General features: G+C 44.7%; 1 protein-coding gene across 1 annotated transcript in view; it reads left to right on the top strand.

Moving 5' to 3' along the window:
- Positions 1-20,015, top strand: part of LOC138516394 (uncharacterized) — a 746,393-nt gene that overhangs the window by 369,856 nt on the left and 356,522 nt on the right. The window contains exons 14-15 of the mRNA XM_069631475.1: positions 3,802-3,960; positions 6,197-6,320. Of these exons, the coding sequence (XP_069487576.1) occupies positions 3,802-3,960; positions 6,197-6,320 (283 nt within the window). The remainder of the gene's footprint in view (positions 1-3,801; positions 3,961-6,196; positions 6,321-20,015) is intronic.

The following is a 20,015-nucleotide window of genomic DNA, read 5'->3' as shown; positions in this document are numbered from 1 at the left end:
AACCTGCTGATCACCCCACGTGTCAAACTCGAAAGAGCTGGGAGATTGGCCTTCGACTCCACGGCTCCTTGTCTCTGGAATGATCTTCGACCAGATCTAAGAGAAATGCAGTCACTGCCGCTCTTCAAGAAGGTTTTTAAGTCTTACCTCTTCACTTAATCGGCCTCCAGATTGCCTTGCACTTGCTTGACATTTAATGTAAATCTGACCATTGGTACCTTAAAGTGGTTTTTGATGGATGCGTTTTATGTTATGTATCTGGTGTACTTATTCTGTTTGTTGTTCGTTGGTTATTGTCTTTTTGTGCACCTCTTTGCCCATGGACCATAGGCGCATTATAAATATTAAATACAAAAATAAATACATGGGCTGTGTTCGGGAACCCCATTTGACCAGGGTGAGTTTTAGGGTTGTCTTCCTAGCCTGCCATTTGGTCCATTCTGCAGTTGGCAGCCCGAGTTCAGTTGCAAGACTATCTCTGGCATTGTGGCTCTGCACATTTTGGGTCCTCCGGTTGGCAGCTGTATTTGTTGTTCTTAATTTGTCCGGATGCTGCATACATTTTAGAGGTCATGCTGAACAAGGGTCAGTTACTTTGCATTGTATTCCAATATATATGGGCAGGATACTCGTTTGTGGGTATTCTGGATTTCGGTTATAGGTCAAAGTATCGAATCAAAAGGACCGAAAACAAAAGGTTCGAATTTCTTATTTTTTTTTACATTTTTTTTTGGGGGGTTCCCCCACCCCCGTTTTTGTGGTAAAAAACACTTTTTCTACCTGAACCGAAACCCCCCAAAAAATATATAATTAAAAAAAAAATTTGAACCTTTTGTTTTTGTTCCTATTGACTCTCACCTTTTGCATTCGAACCTTTTGTATTCGATCCTTTGACTGGACACCCTGGATTTCTTATGGGCAAAGCGTTCTTCTCTCTGATTGACAATGGTTCTTAAAGCCCAGTTAATAGGTGCCTGCTGGGGATAGATAATGCTAGTCAGACAATATCTTGCTTCTGTAATCACTTATTAAGGCACTACACCAAGAATCCAACTGTGCTAAGTAGAGTGAAAGACTATGTGCATTGGTTCTTCTGTGTAAGTACCTAGCTGCGTATATGCAGGCAGGGGGCGGCGGTGCCTTATCGTCCCCAAAGGGGTGAGAACCCAAATTTGACCAAGTGCCTAAAGCATTGGCGCGCTGGTCTTTTAAAACTTAATACTGTACAGAAAGAAGTGTGGCACACATATATAGAGACGTTTAATGCCAAATGGTGTTGTGGAGGCAACAATTAAAAAATGGGCTCAAATGGAGCGACAGCCAACACGTGTTTCGACCCTCTTGGGTCTTTTTCAAGGCATAAGCAGTATTGTGTCAGTATTGTGTCAGTTGACAAAAGAGTGGCAATCAAAGTACAGGGAGAAAAGTATCAAGCACATGTATTACGAACGCATAGCCCCCACAGTCTGTGGGATTCCTTGACAGTGTATTGGACACTATTGCATAATTCACGAGTTGCACTTGTTCAGGTAGTCGAACTAGTAACAATTAAATGTCGAGGAGTATTAAAAACATTCCTTATATTTCACTCGGTGATGTAGTTACATCGGGCTGTGCTCAGCCTGTACAAGACGGAAAGCATCGTTCTCACGTGGAAGGGGAGGTTTTAAATGCTGAAATGATAGTTGTTAATGCTACCCAATTACTGGTCCGAAATGTAATGAATTCGGAATGATGAAGGGCTGAGTCAGTGCTTCCGGGATTCTAGCCTCTGTAGTGCAGAGTGAAAACAGATGTTTGCACCGGCCACTTAACTCGCTGAGCTATCTTGCCCGTGTTGGATAGTGATCATCAGGTCTCTACATAATTCAGACTTGCGCTGCATTTGTAGATATTTGGGGCCTGATTTACAACGCATTGTTGAATGGGTCCCACTCAAAAATGCTTTTGTTAATCAAGCCCTTTGGCTGACACTACAGGAACACATTGCAATCGCATTGTTTGTATGTATGGAATATATACATTTGAAAGAACTTTCGTGTGCCTAATGTGGAGTTTAGAATTGTAATGAGCTTCACTGACGCCTATATACGCTTTATATTGTTACACCTGCAACTTTGCTGGAGTCAGGCAGCGGCAAAGTGTCTGGTTTAGGATCTTGGAGACCAGGGTTCTAATCCCGGTTTCGGTACTTGGGAAAGCAACACATGTGAGTCGAGCAAATCGCTTCATCTCCCTGTACCTAAACAGAAAATAAGTAATGTGTAAAAATGCGAAAAGCAACTATACAGTGTGCTGTCTTGTATAGCCCGATTGCTCACCTCGCATTCAAAGTTCTTGTAACCGGAACTCATATCCCATAAATATTGTGTGAAGAACACCACATGTTGCAATAAAACCTCTGTAAGCCATCTGTCTCCTATTTCAAAAAAATGAAAATAAAATGTAAATATAGCTTTAGCACATCATCAACGGTGTCTTTTAAGTCTACCTTTGGGTACAGGAATGCTGATTTTGATTTCTACAATCGATCGTTTTTCTTTCTTGCTATTTTGAAATTTGTTTCTAGGCAAACCATTTCAAATGCGGGGATGGATTTTTTCCTTGTGTGTGTTCAGCTGTTCCTCGTTGACACTTTCTAATATCCGGTCTGCGCTGTCTTATGCCCTACATAGCACAAGAGTAAGTGCATAGTTTCTTCATCATTAGCACCCTGGGCGGGTGAGACAGCCAATCAGGTGGCTAGGAACGCAGACATGAACCGCCGGTACAAGCCTGCATTCCAAGCCGCCTGGCGGCCAGCTCTCTCTGCCGCCATCTTCCCCAGCCCCCTTTATTTTTCACCCCCCTTATCTTATTCCGGTGACGGCGAGTGCTGCCGCCGCATCCGCTCCTTCTCGTCGCCTCTTCGCCTTTCCATGGTGGCCTTCTTGGAGAAGGATTTTCCTTTCTACCGCTTTGCCAACCCAGGGTGCTAACGGCCTTCATCCCCCGTTCCAAGGTGTGGAAGGGGGGATAACGTCCCAGAGCCCTTGTTATCCGCCCTCGCTTTGCTCGGGCAGATAAATTGGGCTGCCAGGCCGTTATGCCCCGTTGTGCCAGGTGATGACCGCCACAATATTTGCCTTGTTAGTCAAATTGAGACTGGAGGCTTAGCAACCTATCTCTTCATATAAGGTGAAGCATGGGTCCGAGGCTCACACAGATACAATATTGTCATTATTTCTGACGGTGTGGTAGCTTGAATTATAAACAAACTCAGAATTTAATTGGTTATACTATGAAGTATTATTGAGAAACCCAGGTGACCCTCATTCAATTCAGAAAGCTACTGAATATTCCTGGCAGCCCAGGTGCCAGCCTTGATACTAGGACATGTTATAAGCTGATGAATCTGGACAGTATTGCCTTGCCGGGCACTTATTGTTACAAGTAAGAACTTTACCTCTGGATGAAGAAATTCTTCCCAATTAATACATTTGTAGTATTCCAGGAGAGCAGACTGGACCCTGGGTGGCAATATGGCAGCTGGGAAATATTTGTTTATGGATCTGTGGTGGCTACCCTTGAAGGTAATTAACTTTTCCTTCTCCACCAAGAGATCCTCCCTAGTTTTTTAAACTTAGTCTCACTGCCGACACCAAGCTGCACCCCAGTGGAGAATTCTTGATAGGTTAATGAATTTGGGCAACGATTTCTAAGGATTAATAATCTTTGCTTTTTGTGTTTCTAGGTCAGACATATCCTCCTGTACCCATCATCTTAACATCTGTCTAAGCTGGTTGTGCTCTTCTTCCACAGGCTGAAAGTCTTCATCGGAAGAGAAGCGTGCTTACAGGACCTGCAACACTGTGTTCAGTCGTCAAACAGAAGACTGGTCCTACTTCATGGGGAAGCTGGATGCGGAAAAAGTGCGATCATGGCAAAAGCAGCATTGCTACTTCCGACCTGGATACCAGGGTACATTTGTGACATCTGCACTGTCATATCTCAATTGCCACAGTTTCATACCAACGCAAATATATTTCCTCCTCTGTGGGGGGTTATGACAACAATCATTCATTTAATTAAAATGGCTGCATACTTAAACGGTGCACCAAGGTGATTCATTGTACTACGCAGAGCCTTAGGTACTGAATGGAAACTGTCGACAGTGCATGAAGCCAGGCAAGTGCACTTAGCATGTTCCTTGCGCCTCATCATTTTAAACATATAAAATACATGAATGAAGAGAAACGCCATTTTCTCTAGAGGGAAACTTGTTTTCATTATCTTCGTGCTCAGGTGAAATGAAGTTTTAGGAACTGCAGACTTCGCATAGCTCACTGCTTATTAAATGTGACATAGCCTGTAGCCTGGGGATGGGCTCTGGCAGCTTGTGGTAGGAGAAAAGTTTGGCTTTTGCTTAGAGGAGCGCATGCCTTTCTATTATAGCTGGCAAACAACTTTGGACAATAGTTCAGTGCGCCACTATTCACTCAAGAGAACTTCCTTTCATGAGACAGGATCCAGACGGCAGGGAAGCCACAGAGTAGTGCCTTTTGGGATAAAAGGGGCCCTTCCTGAATGGCGTGGCCTCATTGTTAAGACATAACTCAATGAGTACAAATGTACAGGTACATTGCATGCCGCCATATCTGGATAGGATTCACCTGAAACCCTTTAGTCCATCACTTGACACCTGCTACCAATGGACTGTCTTTTTACTGATAACAGCAAAAACAGCAGTTATTTTATCATAATGGAAAACCGCCACCCCTCATTCCACGAACTGTACAAGCATAGTAGAATATATATGGAGTACGGAGTCCCTTTAACAAGTAGAGTGGGTTCCACCATACAAATATTCACCTTAATTTAAATTCAATGTATGTATTTATTGCATTTATAAAGTGCACTGGCAGCCCGGGGGCATCGAGGTGCTATTACATGAAGGTGTCTTAGTTACAGGTACATACTTTGTTTACAGGTTACAATCAGTGTGGCACAGTTGAGACGAATGGGTACAGCGTACCGTGGTTACAGGTAATTTAGTTACAAAACACAGGTTCAATCATCGCATTGGAGCACGGTGGATGGTGCTCTGATGGGTAGGAGTGTCTGGTTTAGACGAATAGCATTGTTTTTATTGCCTTGTGGAAGGCTAAGTGGGATGCTATACCACTGAGGTGGCGTGGCAGGGAGTTCCATTGGGTAGCAGCAATGAAGGGGAAGCTGGAGCCTCCTGCCCGTGCTCTCAGAATCTTAGGCACAGTGATTCGGTTGGTGTATGGTAGGTCTGTTTGCATGTAGTTTAGTGTGTTAGGTATTGGGGGATGTGTTGTGGATGCATGTATGTGTGAGGGCCAGAGTTTTGAAGATGACCAGTTCTTTAATGGAGAGCCAGTGGACTTGTTTCCTGGCAGCAGATATGTGTTGTCGTCTGGGGATGCCAATGGCAGCCCGTAGCGCATTATTTTGGACAATTTGGAGCTTATCAATATTTTTTGTGGAGGTGCCAGCCAGGAGGGCGTTTCAGTAATCAAGACAGGAGCCAATTATGGCTGTAGCTATTGTTCGGCAGTTCTGCTCAGTGAAGGGCTATATTACCAGGAATCGTGACCAAAGATCTTATTATCTTCCTTTCTCAAAAGCATCTCTTCATAGACGGCCATAAAATAAAGCAGAACTTTCTTGAAGTAAATCTGTATAGTTCTGTTTCCAGTGTCTCAAGTGTCCAATGTCTTATATGTTCGGTGTGTTTCATAGCAATGAATATTCTTACTGAAAAATGTGTGCAGTGGACATTCTGCAATAAAACCATTGGATACCGCTTCTAGCTATTGTAAGTGCAGCTCTTTCCAATTTTACCTCAGTACTTTACTCTTTAGCTTTGGACAAATATTACTTCTTTGGGTGATGCAAATACTGAATCCTTCATCCTGATTGGTTAAATGGATACCGAAGCTTGTAAAATGACTTTGTGTTTCTTCTGAAGGAGACAGGTTTGTACCCCCACAAGGCTGTCTCCGGTTGCCTTTTTTCCGAGGCTGATCAAATCAGTACCTTTATGATGCATAATGACAACTAACACTGTCCAATTCACTACAAAACAACCAAAGTTGCACTTCCACTAGCCAAATAAAAAGGTTAGTTATTGTTTGTTTGTGTACTGCCGACCACACCTTCATGTTTGCCTATTCTCATCCTTACACAGGGATATGAGGGTGGTGCTGCGATTTGTTGGCGTCACTGGCGAAAGTAGGAATGTCCGTCTCATGTTACGCAACCTTTGCTACCAGATTGCGAAAATTTACAGTATTCCAACAAAAATATCTGAGGTAATGGCAGTTGCCTTCTTTACATTTTCAAATTTCATTTAATAAATGTTTCGGTTATATCACTGGCTTATTCTTTAAATCATTAAATATATGCACATATAATGTAAGATTTGTTTTGGTAGTGCTGAGACATGATATTGTACCTTCAGGTTTCATCTTCTTGCTTCAGAACATTTGGTATCCAATTTATAGTAGCTGACAGAAAAGCTAGACATTCCAAAACTTAAAGTTTATCCTTATCCTTAGAGGGTTCTACCACCATTGAGAAAAACATGCAGTAAATTACCTGCAACAATGCAGTGATATATATTTAGCTTACATGTGATAATGTAATCATTTCTTTTTAGAAAATTACTTTTCAGTTTTTTCTAATCAATTTCTTCTTTCTGAATAATGTTGCTTTTTTGTTGTATGATGTGTGTGCAATATTTATTTTTAATAATTGTTTTTGAATATTTCGGGTTTCACTCCTTTTCAATAGCTGTGTGCCTTTCTATTTGGGGCTGTTCAAAGTTGTTTCTTTTGGGGGCTGTATTATCAAAATTAGGGGGGAGCATCTCACCATGCAACTCACAGATTTCCCTCAGTCTTTTGAAAATGACTCATGATAAGTGACTCATTACAGTCTGGACAGATTTTTGGGCAGAAATATTGCCAGTGGTACTTCGCAACAACTTAGCACCTCAAAGTATTTCCCAAACTCCTAGCAATCACACTTTTACCATTGGGACAGTGGCACCAGTAGCAGTATTTCTGGAATACCGCCATCAGCAGCATTCCAGAAATACCTTTCTAATATATTTAAGGAGAAACTAAGTCACAAGATCTGGGTGGCCATAGATGCAGTGAGATTGCGAATAATAGTTAAATGCCATGGGAAAAATAAATACAGAATGAAGAAGGTCATAAAAACGTATCGTAGGTCCTGGTGCATTAATAACAGGAAGAGAAGTTGAACATGTAGAGTTGTTCAAATAAAGCTACCAGGGCTACACCAGGTAACCTGTCACAGGGCCGAGGGAAGCAGATTCAGGGATTAACCGTCAGCGTAGGACAAGTGCAAATATATAAGAGGTGTTAAAAGGAAACAAGGACTGGTTTAGAAATCAAGTGCTAGCAAGGGAGGCAATTTGGAGGCCTGCAGGACAGGATATTTCCGTAATATCATGGGGCAGATAGAGTAAACAACTGTGATCACACAGTATGTTTCACGAGCCGTGTATTTAGGTTTCTCTTGAATCTTAAGCAATTTTGGTTTATTTTTCAGAGTTAGTGGAAGGTTGTACCAGTGTCTAGCTGTTTATGCAGCTAATGCTCTTCCTCCATGCCTCACTCGTTTGAACCTAGGGGTGATTGCTAGGCTGTTGGATAGGGATGACCTCATTGATCACCTTGACATGTCATTGCTCATGTAGTTAATCAAGAAACTTGGTTCATTTTCAATAAGGATATGAAGATGGAGCAGAGTACTGTATGGATGATGCGTTTCTCCACTGGGAACCAGTTGAGGGTTTTCAGGCCCACTAAGTTGTGAGCCCAAGTTTTGAAACCCATCACCGATCCTACCACGTTGTGTTGGATGAGTTGCTGTGGTTGTATTTGGATTTTGTTTAGACTAAGGTAAAGACTACTGCAGTATTCCAAGTGAGACTGGACCAGTGCCCAGATTATTTTAATTTTCTGTTTCATATCCAGATAGAGCGTTAGTTTCCTCAGAATAAGTAACTACAAGTAGAATTCCAAGGTATTTTGCTTGGTCAAGGGAGTCAAAGTTTGCCCTATCAGGGTGGACCATTTGAATGGTAAGGTGTTTGGTACCAGAATCCCCAATAATTATTTCTATTTTGGATGCGTTTTAACAGAGATTATTATGAGTGGTCCAATGTTTATGTTTTAGGAGCAGGTCCCTTATAGGCTGTATTTGTATTGATTTGAAGAACAAGGATGTCAGTTTCGATCAGAAATGACTAACGATAACACATGAGATTGCAAAGAACTAGGAAATATACAATGGTAGTATAGCTCAGTGGCAACACGCTCGTCTTGAAAGCAAGATGACACAGAGAAACACAGGTTCAAATTCCACGTCTGCGCTTAGAAACCTCTTTGGTATTAAGTGTGTTATAAAAAACAATTACATTGTTTTTAAAAAACAATTATAATTACCAGATACAAAACAAAACAAACAGAAACAAAATGTATATAAGAAAACAGGTGACTTACAAAGATAACATTGACCTAAGGGGGGGAAGTTCTTCAAACTTAACAGGACTACTAATTAAATATACAAAATCACATTATTTATTAAGCGTTATTGGAGGAAGTGTGGGGTCAAGTGGGGTGGATGGGGGAGCTCCCTCTTTAGCAAGTAAGTGAAGGTTAAGCCGAGCTTTGAAGAGATCCACAGTTGGTCTGGCTTTGATTGTAATAGGCACCGAGTTCCAGTAGAGTAGGGCGAGCAGGGAGAAAGAACAGAAACCGGAGGAGGCACAGGGAGGATATGGGACTGTGGGGCTGAGTGTAGAGGAGGATCGCAGGGATCAAGATGGGGAGTAAACCAAGATGCAATGAGACAAGTACTGAGGAGGAGCAAGAACATTGATAGCTAGTTGTGCATGCAGAGCCAACCAGCATGTTGTTCTCAGGTAGAGGTGGGGGGAGGATCTGGGTGGGCTGTAGCGAGTGTGGTTAGCAAAGTTGAGGACTTTGTCTAGAGGGAGGAAAGAGTAGAGAGGAAGGCCAAGGAATAGGCTTCAGCAGTAGTCCAGTTTGCTGAGCACAAAGGTTGAGATTAGAGTTTTTCTAGATTTGTTAGTAAGAAAAGGACACATATTTTGAATGTTGAGGAGGTTAATATGAGCAACAGAGGCAGTGGTAGTGATGAACTGTTGCAGTGATAGGTCACTATCAAAGAGTAACCCAAGATTGTGAGTCTTGTGTGAGGGAGAATAAAGGACAGACATGAAGGACGTAGGAGAGCCGAAAGGAGCGATGACATTGGAAGCTGGGAGAAAGATGACTTCCATTTTTATTTATTTTTTATTTTGTTTTATTAAGGTTTTCAAAGACATTTCACACATCATAAAAACATTGTTTGGAGTATATTATGAACATCAACTTTTCACTCCCCTCCCATTCCCGAACAACACCTCATCACCTACATTACAACACCACTCCCCCATGTGGAACGGAGTCTTCTCCCGTGATTATCGCTATCCGTTGATCTCCTGGCTGTGGTGTGTGAACAGTTTGTTCATTTGTTATCAGTCGGTGGTTTTGGCCGCCTGATTGAGGCACAATCTCATATGTATTATGCGCTTACTCGGGTGAGACTCTTCTGAAATTTAAGTGAACCTTCTGTGGACGTCTGGGTCCGTGTTCTTTATACAATACAATCTCCAAGGTGTTGGTCATAAAATTATTCATGAATTCACCCCATAGCAGTTAATTCGGAGCAGATTTCCCATAGAGAGCTGCAGTTATCTTTTCCATTGTACAAATATTTTTGGCAACATTCATCTATTCTTTCTTTCCTGGTACCTTAACCCCTTTCCATTGCATCACAAGGCAAGCCTGTGCTGCCAGTAAGAGCGGCGCTGCCACCCCTGTCATTCTCCTGAGCTCCCGCTCCAACTCCTCAAACCCAAATACTATGAAGAAAGGTCCATTAGTACGTTGGATCCTGTCCAGTTCCCTGATCCATCCAAAAACTTAATCCCAAAACACCTTAACACGAGGGCATCCCCACCATATATGCCAGTAATCCGCACTCTCCTCACATTGGCACAAGCACAGGGGACTCGTTGACTGGAACATCTTTGATAATCTATGCAGGTCATATTGCCATCTGTGTAGGAGCTCAATGGCATGCATCTTGTACTGGCTTGCTATCGATATTTAAGAGGCTCCTTTACATATTTTCCCCCACAGGTCGGGATCTATTTATGACCCGAGATCCCTTTCCCATCTGAGCCTCAGATTTACAGGTGACTGCTTCTAAGCATCTATCAAAGCTCTGTACATGGCAGAGATTAGGCCCTTAGAGTCTCTCCTTTTATCTAGGAGTTCTTCGAAGGGGGTAAGGTCTCTCTGGATTTTCTCTTTCCATTTGTGCCTCAAAGATTCCTTTAAGCTGAAGGAAGGGAAAGATTGGTAGGGGGCCTGTGCCCAATGCCTCCTCTTATTCTATGATTGTAACAAAACTGCCCTCCCTCCAGAGTTGACTCACTCTCTTCAGACCTGCTTCAAACCAAGATTGAAATCTCTCGTGATTAGGGATGTCTTCTCGGACCCCTGGGGCCCAGATATGACTCAGGGGAGATGGCCATGAAGTGCTCCCCTGCATGTGAACCCCTCCCCTCCAGATCTCCCATATGGTGCCCAATATCGGGTGGTCCCTAATTCTACGTATGAGCTTGCTTCTCGGGTCCCACAGCCATTCTGCAACCATGGCTGGGGACCCCGGTCAGACTGATGTTGTCTAAGTCCATTGAAGTCCTTTTTGCACTCTCAATTGGGGGACAAAAACTCTTAACTGCACCGCCTCATAATACTTCTGTAGATCCGGCAGGCCCACACCACCCTTTTCTTTAGGCAATGTTAGGACCTCGTACAATACTTTTTTTTTACCTCACCAAAGAAGGGTTTCATAAGATGAATCGGTAGCATTTGGAATGGGTACAAGAATTTAGGCAGACACACCATCTTCACAGCGTTAAGTCTCCCAAGCCAGGATATAGTGAGTTTTTGCCATTTTCCTAGATCGGCCCAGAAGCTCAAGAGAAGAGGAGGAAAGTTGGCATCATATAGAGTGTCTAGGTCCCTCATAAGATTTGTTCCCAGATAGCGAAGGGTGTCGCCTCCAATCATTAGACCCAGTGGGGCAAATCTACAAATCGCACCCTGGTCGGGTTTCCGCAGTGAAAATAAAATGGACTTGGCCCTATTGATCTTGAAGTCAAACAACTCCCCGTACTGTTCAAAAATGTGGATTGCCCTAGGTATGGATGTCAGTGGGTTCTGTACATGTAACAGCAGGCCGTCTGCATATAGAGCCACATTGTATTCTCTTCCGCCCACCCTAAGTCTCTTTACCCGTTGGTCTCCTCTAAGTCTCTGGGCCAGGTGCTCAAGAGAGAGGGCAAACAATATCGCCAAGAGGGGGCAACCTTGTTGCATTCCTCTACCTAGTTAGAACAATCAGGAATAATCCCCATTAACCGCTATCAACGGTTTGGGGGACATATACACTGCCTTTACTCCCCTTCTAAACCTAGCGCCCAGTCTCACTTTGCCCAGGACCATCTCCAGGAAACCCCATTCCACCCTATCGAACGCCTTCTCCGCGTCCACGGAGAGGAGGACCGGGTCCCCTTCCATGTTTCATGACTCGTGGATTAGGTGCAATGTCTTCCGCATTGTGTCTGTACCCTGTTTCCCCATTATAAATCCAACCTGATGAGAGTGTATCAAAAGAGGCATGTATATTTCAAGTCTTGCTGTGAGTACCCTTGTGTATATCTTGGCATCGATGTTTAGTAGCGATATGGGGCAGTAGGATCCACACTTTTTGGGCTTCCTGCCCTCCTTGGGGATCACCGTGATGAGCGCCCACGAGAAAGAGTCAGGGGCTACACCTGTCTCGAGAATATCATTGAACAGCTCCACAATCAAGGGGAGGAGAGAAGAGAGAAAAGACTTTTAGAAACATGCCTCTTCACTGCCTTCTTAATCTCTTCTGCAGTGATTGGGGCATTCAGTTTGTCGGCCTCTTCACAGGAGAGTTTCGGCATCTCTACATTCTCCATGTATTCATCTATTCTCGACTGCATGTGGCCAGTCCCAGATTTATATAGGGTCTCATATAATGTTGCGAACGCTTCTGGGATTCCCCCTGTCCCTGAGTTCTGGGTACCTTCCTTCCCCTCGCCACCGATCTCTCAGCATGTTGTCACCGTAGTCTGGCGGACAACAGGGCGTCCGCCTTGTCTCCCTTCTCGTAAAACATCTGTTTGCCAAGCTGTAGTTTCCAAACTATCTGACCTTCCTCTAGAATTCGGAGCTCCTCTCTCTTCCGTTTGGCTTCCTGGACCTTGTTCTCCCTCCCTTCTGTGGCGTTCCTGTGCCACTCTATCCAGATGGGCTATCACCTTCCTCAGCCTGCCTTCTATTAGAGCGCTCTCCCTCTTTTTACTGACCCCTTCCCTGATCAGGATCCCCCGCCATGTTGCCTTTCCTGCTTCCCACACCGTCCTCCTTGGTATCTCTCCCGTATGATTCAATTTAAAATATTCCCTTATTTTCCCCTCCATCTCAGTTTGAAAGACGGGGTCTTTCCACAATGACTCATTACATTTCCACTTTGATCCCTTGTGTGGGAGGCCTGCCCAGTTCAAATGAACTGTGACCATGTCATGATCGGACCATGTGATCGGCGCAATCTCTGAGCCCATCGCCACCTCCCACAGGCTGCCCGTGACATACAAATAGTCGATCATGCTGAAGGTACCATGGGATGTCGAGTAAAAGGTGTACCCTTTCTCATTCGGGTGGAATCCCTGACATGCATCCCGTAGCCCATAGACCTCTAGCCTTTCCATGACCCCAGCCCGACCCCCCTCTAACAGGTCTCGTGTTTCGGGGTTACCCACTTGCCTATCTAGTTAAATGTCTGCCCAGAGGTTAAAATCTCCCCCAAGGCTTACATGCCAAGAGGCCTGCAACATTATTTTCGGGAGTATTCTCTGCAGAAATCGGAATTGACCCGTATTAGGGGAGTACACTGTTGCTAGTGTGAAGGTCACTTTCTGCGCGGGGCCCACAATCATGAGAGCTCTACCTTCGACATTTGCCCACACCTTGGTCACCTCCAGATTCAATCCTCTCCTGATGAGAATCCCCACTCCAGCCTTTCTTAGCCCCAGTGTTCTACCCCCACAAATCCACAACAATTCTCACACTGAACACGCCCCATTAGCTGATACGTCACAGGACCGCTAATGTCCAGGATGTCCACCGGCACCCATTCCCGAGTATGTGGATTCGCCAGAACCGTTTTAGCCCAACGTTCCCGTAACCACTTGAGGTCCGGGCGTCAACCCTTAACATGGCATTTGTGCAGCCACATTTCCTCAGGTCCATTGGCTCTCCCCAGAGTGCCCCAGGGCCCAACCTGATCCTAGTACTTCTGGGGCACTCTCAAGATGGTCTCTCCGCAGGTTTAACACCCTGGAACTAACACGTGATCCTGCACCATCAACTTCCTGCTTTGTAAAGGGTACCACACTCCCATAGGTCGGTGCGCCGATGCTCCTAAGGTCTTTCAAGCATCCGTCCCTGGGGAGGCATTCATCCTCCTGTATTTCCTGGAGCCAGGTATGCGTCTCCGTCTCGGCCCTTGGATATGCCACTGTCTGTTGTCGTCTCGCCTTCCGCCTTGGTGCTGCCTATTCTCCTGGTTGCCCAAAAGCTCAGCCATACCGTTTTTTATGTCCCTCTCCATTCTCAGCCTCTCCTTATTTCCTTCCAATTCAAATGTAAGAGAAAATGGGTAGCCCCATCTATAGCAGACTCTTTGATCCTTTAACCACTTTGTGAGGGGCATGCACATCCATCTCAGGGCCAGAGTCAGTGATGACAGGTCTTGGAAGATCGTCACTCTCGCTGCGTCAAGGGTGACTGGACCACTGCGTTTTGCTTTCGCCAAGATTATGGCCTTGTCGCTGTAGTTGTGGAACCGGACTAGGATGGTCTTGGGGCCTCCGGAAGCTCCCCCTGCTCTATGTATCTTTTCAATCTTTGGTTCATCAACTGAGTCATCTTCAAATAAGAGCTTCATGGAGCGTCCTTTTCAGGTCCTGTTCAGACTCTCCTTCTCTATCCGGGATGGCAAAAAGTCTTATGTTGTTCCACCATTCGCGATTTTCCAATCGTCCATCTTTAGGCGGAATTCCTCTTCCCGGGTCTCCATTTCGGTTATTCTCTGATCCATCTGCATCTCGAGAGTGTTCAACGAGGTCTGATTGTTTTCAACTCCTTCGAGTCTCTCGTCCATCTTGTCGATCCTCTGTGTGATTCTGTCGATCTTTCCGACAATGTCCGCCCTCATGTTCTTGATTTCTTCCAGCAAGGCTTCCACGTCTCCCTTGGTTGCCATGTTGGGTTTATGAGGGGTCCAGAGCTTGGCGCGAAGTGGGATATACCTGTATGTGCCAGTTTCTGCCTTATTTCCATGCACTTCAATTCCAGCACATGTGCGTCTCCCCTTGCTCTCTCTTTGTAGCTCCTTCACCTCTTCGAACAGTTCCAACGCCCTCAGTGCGGCAAGTCAACCTGCAGTCTGGCTTCTTCTCGTTCTCGGGGTTCGTTCCACTGTCCCTGTGGTGGGCACATGCCCCTATGTCGGGGGCCCACAACACACTAATGTCGCCAAGCCAGCGGGCTGGCGGAGTGCCTCTCCTCCGAGCAATTCCTGTCCTCTGAACTCTTTATTCTTCTGAACTTCCATCTTGTCGCTTCTGGCCCTGTAGTGGATACTCGCCCTTGTGTCGGGGTCCTCCCCACAGGGGGGCACGGTGGGGGGTAATCAGATACCCACCCTTTCTGGCCGCTTATCACTCCTCTATGCTCAGCCGGTTCCTGGCTGCTGCTTCTCCCTGGGGCTTTTCCCTTCCAGGGGAACTGTTGAGAGTTCAAGAGCTGCTCCTCTCTTCCTGGGGTGCAATATTAATTGCTTCTATGTTCCCCTTGGTCAAAGTCTCAGCCGAGGGCACACGCCCCAAGACTGTGGGCCCAACCCTCTCACTGACCAGGGCTGCTATGTTGTCCAGATGGTCAGTAGGCACACCACCGTTCATTTATTGTAGGAGGCGTGTCTGTGGTAGTGAGGATCTCATGGTAAGCAGCCCTTGCCCCTCCTGGGGTTTGGGGGCTGACTGGGGGGGGTGTCACCAATAAACCGTCATTACACCACTCTCTGAAAGCACTCCTCGCGAGAAGAGTAGGCTCCGGAGCATCGATGGTGGGGTCAATGTTGGACCCTTATGGCCCCAGACGTGGACAAGGTCTTTAGGCTGTCCTATGCGGTCTGCCCACGGGTCTCAGCACTGCATGCATCTGCCTGCACAAGCACGTAACATGCAGGCGCGTAATAGCCATAGCCCTGGCAGGCATTCGCCCGCTAGAATCAGAGTGCCTCTGCAGGTGGGGGGGGGCGTATCTCCTTCCCCAGCCCCCTGTCAAGTACAGCTCACCTCTGGTTCAGGCCGGGGGGTGACGAGTCTCGATGCCAGTGATGTCCGCGCTGCCCCCTCTCCAGATGCGAGGTGCTGTGTATTGACTCGGCAAAGCGGCTCCAACTCGCCTCTTGGTCCACGGAGTGTGGACCAGTCTGTGCTGTTCCTCCGTCTCTTCAAGTAGGGGGGGGGGCACAGCCACCTTGATCCTTTGCCAATATGGGGCCGGGGACCAAAGCTTCCGGCAAGCCCCTTCACTTCTTCGTCTGGGCGCTGCAGGCTCGGAGGGGCGCCCGCTCCTCCTCCTTCACTGCACAGAAGCGGGTGGGATTCCGCTTTTGTTTTCTCAGCGATATTCATTGGGCCCGTTCTCCGCTTGTACAAGACCGATTCTCCTCAATCTTGGGACAGTCGGTGCTGGGTGGATTCCTACACCGAGCTGTCCCGTTTTCTCCACTGGGGGGTGCAAGTGGGGGCTCAATCCACTTTTCTGGACCTCAGAGTTGGAGGCCTACGCAGAGCTTACAGCTTCGCTGCGCCCCCTGGTGTCCACCCGTCTTCCATATTTTAAGAGTTCAGCCTGCGGCCGCAGAGATCCATTCAGTGGCAAATTGCAGTGAGGCGAGATGTTTGGGGTGAAGGACAGAAAGGAGAAAAATAGTAAAAATAAAAAAATCCTAATAACATGCTAATAAGTTAATGCTAATACAATGCTAAAAATGCTAATAAAAAAATCCCAGATGCATGACCTTGCCCCAGGAGGGAGGTCCCTCCCCATGACATCCTCCTGCATATTACCACCCCTAGGCGGACTATCGGTTAGTGGCCTCACATTCTTAGCCTCATGGAAAGGGGCTCCCCTCTAGGGAAAAGCGACGTCATCCATTATAAAAGAAAACACTCTTGATTGGCTAGCTAGTTGCAATACCAGGTTGAAGGGAGTGCTCACTTTGTCGTGCCCTTGGTCTGATCACAGTTTTACTCATTTTTTGCTTTTTCCAAAGAAGAAGAAGCCAGAGAAGATTACTATCACTTCTAGGAATGCCTGGGCACTCACTGAGGAAGCAATGACTCCATGTAACATTACTCCTCTGCAACATAACTTAGATGCCTAAGTGGCTCCAAAGGATCCGGCCCTGGCATGTCGGAATATTTTGTCCAGGGCGGCCGATCATGGGGCACCACTTAAAGCCTGCACCTTATCAGTTTAGAATCTCAACAAACCATGGTACGCGTTGGAGTTACATGATCTAAAACTGATTAAAGGTAAGGCACATAATGCCTGGGCCAAATCTAAAATCTTTGAAAACAGGGAGGCCTATACTAGTCCTGCAAAAAAGTATAAGCATGCCATTATAGAAGCTAAGAAATTGAATTATGATCTGCGCATTACTATTGCTCATTCTGATACTTTTTAAGATCCTAAAAGAACTAGAAGATCCAATACCCCTGAAAATGAAACGGACTAGAAACAGATCTTGGTGTGCATCTATCCAGGAAGCTTTGATAAAAAAGGTGCAAACTATCTGAGGGAATATCAAAGATATTAAGCTGGACTTAGTTCATTCTACTCAGGCTGGGACCCTGGAAAAGGAACTAGTATCCGATTCAGCTCCTGGCATGGTAGCTGAAGGAAAGCCAGATTCTTTGCTGTTCAGGCCAATGATGGAAGTCTTGGATATTATTGCCCAACATTCACCTACCACCTGTAAAGAGGGTGATTGTCCAGCTACCTTGGTTAAAGTATGTGCTCCTCTGCTACTTCCTCTCACTACGAAGTTTATTAACAAATCATTCTCTGAGGGACTTGTGCCAGACCTCATTAAACTTGGATTACACCTTTACTAAAAAAAGTCTAATCTAGATCCTGATGTTGCAGGCAATTATAGAGCTATTGCCAATATACCTTTCTTGCTAATAACCCTGGATAGAGCTGCGCATCTCCAGGTCCAGGAACACCTTTACAGTCATAACATCGCGGCAAACGCCAGTCAGGCTTTAGGCAGGTACATGGAATGGACACTGCCCTCTTGGACCTGAACTCCAACATCCTGCAGGCCATGGATTAAGGTGGCATTGTGTTGTTGATGTTACTGGACTTATTTCTCGTGTTTGACCTAGTCGATCACACAATTCTGGTGTGCAGACTGTCTTGCTTTGCTAATTTTTTTCTGTCTTTGGCTGAGAGGTGGGTTAAATCATTCCTGCCTGATCGGTTATCCAGAGTGTTTAGTGGGACTGAGGCAGCTGATGCTGTAAAAGTGCCATGTGGGGTACCACAGGCTTCCTGCTTATCGCCCACGTTATAAAACATCTTTACAAAGCTATTGTTCGAGCTATTGGATGCTAGAGGCATCACCTACGCCAACTATGCAGATGACAGTCACTGCCTGATCCCTATTTCAGGGCATTGTAAGCAGGTCTCTGAGGCTGTCAATGAGGTGTACTGCCTCATCCAACACTGGATGGCTCATAGTGGGCTGGGTCTCAATGATACTAAGACTGAGTTAATGTTACAAGGCACTACCATCAGACTTGAGCAATTAAGTGCTGAGTATGAAAGCTTTACCCTAGGGGTTTATTTAGATTCAGAAATGTCTATTTAAAGTCATTTTAACAACATAATCTCGATTTCGGCATACCATTTTTGGCAGTTGAGCCAAATCAGATAATTTCTCTCAAAGGAAAGCTGTGACCAAAGAAAGAGCAATCATTGGAGCTAAGATCTACTACTGTGGAAGCCTGTTATATCAATAAGCAAGGGTAGCATCACTAAATTTCAAGTGATACAGTATAGTGCAGTGCGAGTGGTGGAAGAACTAAGGAGAAGAGATCATGTCTCGCAGGCCAGGTGCTCAGTACACTGTTTGCCAGTGGAAGCCCGGATACATTTTCGACAATTTACCATTTCGAAAAAACGCCTTTTGGGTAATAGCCCACGCTATTTATCAGAGAATCTCCTGGCTGCCAGCACAGATAATCTTGAGGTTTAACTTCACCAATCTGCTGACTATGCCAAGAAGTAAGCTAGCTTTATGTGGACAGTGTGCCGTTTACAATGCTGCTCTCAAGCTTTGGAATACTTTACTACCTGAGCTGCAGAGTGGTACCGTTCAAACGCGCATTGAAATCCCACCTCTTTGGGTGATTTGGTCATTAAGCTAGTATTGTCTCCTGCGTGCTCTGCGCATTATAAATAGGCAGATATTTGTCCCTGGGTCTTTGCGAGTCCTTTATGTATGTTAGTGCCCTGATGCTTGTTATATGGCGCTATACAAATAATAAATACAAATAATAAATACAAATATTCAAAATAAATCAATGGTACTACACTCAGAAACTATCATGCAGGTGTGATTAAATGAGCGATGTTCTTTCAGTTAATATTCATGTGGGCAAAGGGTTAAAATACTGGGTGCATATTGGTAACCTGCTTTTTCAATTTATACCTATCAGATTTACAAATTGTGTTTGAAAAAGTAGATATCTATCCAGCGAAATTAGGATCATATCCTATTCCGTACCTGGCCTACATGGATGGTGTAATCTTAGATAAAACACCAATGGGACTCCACCGTATTTTAGAGTCTGTAAGTAGATGTTAAAAAAATAAAATTGAAAAGATGAAGATTATGATATTGGAGCCGATTAAGTATAGGAAAAGGAAGTTTGTTTGGACTTGTGAATGAAAATGTCTGGTGTCAGTTCAGGAGTATGATTTGTGGGATTCCCCATGCATTCTAAAATATCTGCACAAATATATCCTGTCTTGGCAATGCTAAAAATATTAGATAAAGAATACAGCTAGTTCTACTGCATATCAATCTAAAGTCATCCCATTGGTGTTTTATGGTTTGGAAATAGACTTTGGCTTGGATTGGGATGGGTTAAACAGACTGGAAGGCTATATATTATTAAGATATCTATGGGGTTTACCTGCTGGCAATTCAGTTCAAGTTTTGAGGTGTGAACTTGCTTTAAATTATTTATTAGCACATGGGATGAAATGCTGATTAATGTTATATGCCAAAATAAAATAGGAAGCGGATACTACTAATATATTTTTTTAGCTTCAGAAGATTTTTAAGGAGGCTCAGTCTCAGGTGATTTATTTGTGTTTGGGGGATTGTCGGATATTTATGAAATCTATCAGTGTGGAGGAAAACACAATGGATAATATTTGCGTTTTTTAGGAAAAATTATGTATGTGGACATTGATATGTGTGTTCAAAGAAGGAATTATCAACATGTTAGTGAAAACACATCCTTGAGGAAATACCTTGGGGGTTTCCCTTCTTTTAAAGATATTCAATTGTACTGTATCAAAATTCCCCCAAAATTGTTTGCAAGAATTTTTATGATGTTTGGAATACATGTATTGCCAGCAAATATAGTGCTGGGTGCAAAGCAAAAAATCCTGCATCATTCTTGAATTTGTCATATTTGTAAAGCACTTAGTAAT

The sequence above is a fragment of the Ambystoma mexicanum genome, chromosome 6q (genome assembly GCF_040938575.1).
Source record: "Ambystoma mexicanum isolate Mex_15411 chromosome 6q, UKY_AmexF1_1, whole genome shotgun sequence".
Lineage (NCBI taxonomy): Eukaryota > Metazoa > Chordata > Amphibia > Caudata > Ambystomatidae > Ambystoma > Ambystoma mexicanum.
This window is presented reverse-complemented; position numbering and strand designations above follow the sequence as displayed.